The sequence below is a fragment of the Cyprinodon variegatus genome, unplaced genomic scaffold (genome assembly GCF_000732505.1).
Source record: "Cyprinodon variegatus isolate N-32 unplaced genomic scaffold, C_variegatus-1.0 Scaffold126, whole genome shotgun sequence".
Lineage (NCBI taxonomy): Eukaryota > Metazoa > Chordata > Actinopteri > Cyprinodontiformes > Cyprinodontidae > Cyprinodon > Cyprinodon variegatus.
The window spans coordinates 540361-544283 of record NW_015150579.1 but is presented as its reverse complement, the minus strand read 5'-3'; the positions used below and the strand labels follow the sequence as shown (position 1 = coordinate 544283).

Genomic DNA, 3923 nt, shown 5'->3' with positions numbered 1-3923 from the left:
TCAGGTTTTCAGGGTCAGAACAGGCAGGCTGGCTCAGGCTTGCTAACCATAACAAGAGTCAAAGTCAACAATCCGGCTCAGAGTGGAGCTCTCCTCCAGCTTAAGTAGGGAGAGCTTAATGAGCAGATAGGGATCAGCTGTTTCAGATGAGCACAAGCTCGCAAGAGAGGATCCACAGCGCCCTCTGGTGGGCAAGCCTCTGAATCCCAACCGACAGCAGAAACCCACAGAAAGGGATCCACGTGGTCCTCTGGAGGGCAGACCTCTGGATCCCAACAATGTCATGAATTGAAAAAGCTGTCATCTAAATTCTTGGATGCATTTTCAAATATATATGTTTTTCTGTTTTAATCTAAAACTTAAAGTTCCTGTTCTGTAATGGAAGCAAAATTATTGCAGAGAAGTCAGCCTCTGGTGGCTGTGCTGATGCTTTTATGATTATTGTTAATCAAACTTTCGGCTTCTCTGCACTTTTCTCACAGCCCTTTCTTACTCTGTTTTCAATATTTCTGGACAAGTTAAACTCTAAAGAGAAGACAAAACTCAGCAAATACCTTATTATTAGTAGTCAATTTTAGAAAAATGTGTGTAAAGATTTATTTTTATTTTTTTCAGACAGAATCTTTAGTTTGTGTGTCACCTGGCTGGAACGTTTGCGTATCCCTGTGCCTCTTTGTCCAAGGTAGATGTAAACAGCTCCTGCATTATCCTGCTCCAGAGGGGCTCCCACTGCAACATCTCTGAGACCATCTCCATTCAGATCTGACAGACTGGATATGGTGGTGCCAAATCTGCCCATGGATGGTGCTCGCACTTGATGCTCCATTGTTAGTTCCATCTATAGGCATTAATGATAATATCAATTGAATAATAAACTACAATCATAATTACTATAATTAACTATAATAACAATGTCGCACCTCATCAGATAGAGAATAGATGTAGATTATTCCTTCTTTTCTCTCCTCTGAAAGATAAAACATTGGAGCTCCAACCAGCAGGAAGTCGGTGTTACCATCTGAGTCAATGTCTACAGAGCAAAGCTCTGCACCAAAATAGGAACCAATCTGCAATGTATGAATAAAGTGTTTCTTGAGCTTATCATCTCTAAGAAGCAGCCTGAAAATTGAATCAGTTTTTTTCTGGTTTCCTTTCTGCAACCCAACATGTCTTACTAATTTTCAAAGTAAAAGCATAAATTGAAATGCCATTGTGTATGTTGGCAAATAGAAACTTAATTGTTAATTGTTCACTCTTCCTGAAACTCCCAGGCAAAATATTCTAGTTTAAATGGGAGCAGCATGGCGTCATTTAAATGATAGATGACCTGGTCCCCTGTTATTCTTTGTGTTGTGTTCCACTTGTCATCATCAGGTTGGAAAACTATGACCTGCCCCACATGGTCGAAACGTGGTGCTCCAGTGAAATATAGAGGACTGCCATTCCTCTCTCCAACAGAAAGAGAGTATCCTAAAAGTGTGAGTAGAAACAAAAGTTCATATATGCTTTTTTTTGCATTGCAGATTATTTGACACCAAAAGAAGTAAAAAAAAACAACAACTGTATCTTTGAACAAAATCAAGGTTGTTAATTGATAGCTGTAATAAAAGAAATAATTTGAGTGAATTATTAAACATTGTTATACCCATGTAGGAGGCTTCTTGCATTTCAGGGTCTAAAATCAGTTTATCTTGCTTTTGAGGCTCACTGAGAGCCCCACGCCAGGTGTTTGATCCCACAGAGCCCAGAATTAAGGTGTCCTGTCAACACAGATATTAATCGGGATTTAATATTTTTTTTGACACACATTGAAATCTTTTTTATGTTTACTTTGGTTGTCTCCTTTGTGCTTTTATTCTCTGTGGTGGGGAAAATTATATCCCCTATTAATTCCTTTTTACATATATTGGAATAGGAGTGTCGAGTTTCACTTATTCAGGCCTCGGTGCTGAGGAGAGTCGTTAGGGACAAGAAATACTATTCCAATAAAAAGCCTGGTTCTTTTTCATTGTTTATTCATAATATTTTACTGTTTAACCAAATTGTCTGTGATTAGTTTTGACTCTGACAAATATCGCAGCTTCTCCACTATTGTGATTAGATGGGACAGACACTGTCTAGAGCAGAACAGGACATCATACTGTGAGGGATGTTATGATTGTCTTGTTATCTTATTACTTTGCAAAGTAAAATAAAGCTTGAACTGAGTGAAATCCATCGATCTGCGTTTATTTAACTGCAGTGAATTGTTGAATACTTTTTTCATGCAACAGCTCTCTGTTTTGCGTCCCTGTCATCTTATACTGGTATGGAAGCAGACATCTAGAAGTTGCTGTATATCTTCTGTATTGTCTTTTTTTGCTGTTTTGTCCTATATCTGGTACATCTATTCCCAGAGCCATATTGAGAAAACAGGACACAAAAAAGAAAAAAAAGGGAGAAGAATGTTTTTTTTTCAGAAATTCACTATTCAGTATTACAACGTGTTCCATTCGTCATCAGAAAGGGACATTTTCAACTTCCACATTGGATTTTAACCGGAAAGCTCCTGAAAGTCAAAATAACAAGTCAGAAATTTGGTGCAACTGGACGGTATCTGACTTTTGCATTCAAGATAGATGCTACTCATATCTGTAACAGTGGTTACACTCCCCTCCTTTGACTTTTAATTCTTTGTTATGTATGCAGCATTAAGTCATTCATTCAGGGGCTACTTTTAAGTGTGTAGAGTACAATATATTTCAATACATTTTATATGTGCAGAATACTGTGTAGAATGGTGTTTTTAAATTATTATTGCTTTAGCAGTGCCTATAGGGAGTTTGAGGCTACAAGCTAAACACTAAGACACATTTATATTACAGCTTACATTACCCCAACTTATTAAATTTGAATTCCTAATTATCAGGAGTTCATATGGAGTTATTTTGTCAAGGAATCATCAGTACTCATCATATTTCAGTAATAAACAAGGCAGCCAAAGGTTTGACAAAACCTAANTTGATTTTATGGAATTCAGACTCCTATTGTTTTCTTTTTCAGATAGAATCTTTAGTTTGTGTGTCACCTGGCTGAAACGTTTGCGTATCCCTTTGCCTCTTTGTCCAAGGTAGATGTAAACAGCTCCTGCATTATCCTGCTCCAGAGGGGCTCCCACTGCAACATCTGTGAGACCATCTCCATTCAGATCTGACAGACTGGATATGGTGGTGCCAAATCTGCCCATGGATGGTGCTCGCACTTCATGCTCCCTTTTTAACTCCATCTAGAAGCAATAACAATAATAGTTTCTGAATAATAAACTAATACAAAAACAAAACTTGATCCAAGCCTTTATAATGAAGCACCTCATCAGATAGAGAGTAGATGTAGATCATTCCTTCTTTTCTCTCCTCTGACAGATAAAACATTGGAGCTCCAACCAGCAGGAAGTCGGTGTTACCATCTGAGTCGATGTCTACAGAGCAAAGCTCTGCACCAAAATAGGAACCAATCTGTAATTAGTGGATAAAGATTTTCCTGAGCTCAGTATCTCTAGGAAATAGCCTGCAAATTCAGTCAGATTTTCTGGTTTCATTTCCTATTGATATCATGAGCTTGCATACAACATGTTATAGTTTAATTTTGACAGTGAAATGATAAATTGAAATGCCATTTGTGTATGCTGGCAAATAGTAACTTCATTGTAAATTATTCACTCTTCCTCAAAATCCCAAGCAAAATATTCTCAGAGACTAGTTTAAATGGGAGCAGCATGGCGTCATTTAAATGATAGATGACCTGGTCCCCTGTTATTCTTTGTGTTGTGTTCCACTTGTCGTCATCAGGTTGGAAAACTATGACCTGCCCCACATGGTCGAAACGCGGTGCTCCAGTGAAATATAGAGGACTGCCATTCCTCTCTCCAACAGAAAGAGAGTATC

At 38.1% G+C, this 3923-nt stretch overlaps 1 protein-coding gene and 1 long non-coding RNA gene across 2 annotated transcripts in view; both read right to left on the bottom strand.

Annotated features, from left to right (window-relative positions):
• LOC107085482 (integrin alpha-M-like) overlaps positions 1-3923 on the bottom strand; it is a 35780-nt gene that overhangs the window by 9611 nt on the left and 22246 nt on the right. The window contains exons 11-14 of the mRNA XM_015375811.1: positions 1646-1760; positions 1328-1470; positions 921-1067; positions 641-838 (exon numbers count right to left, since the gene is read on the bottom strand). Of these exons, the coding sequence (XP_015231297.1) occupies positions 641-838; positions 921-1067; positions 1328-1470; positions 1646-1760 (603 nt within the window). The remainder of the gene's footprint in view (positions 1-640; positions 839-920; positions 1068-1327; positions 1471-1645; positions 1761-3923) is intronic.
• On the bottom strand, positions 3071-3920 carry LOC107085480. The gene is made up of 3 exons (XR_001481265.1): positions 3781-3920; positions 3348-3494; positions 3071-3265 (listed from the first exon to the last, which is right to left on the bottom strand). It is a non-coding gene; the product is annotated as an uncharacterized LOC107085480 (long non-coding RNA).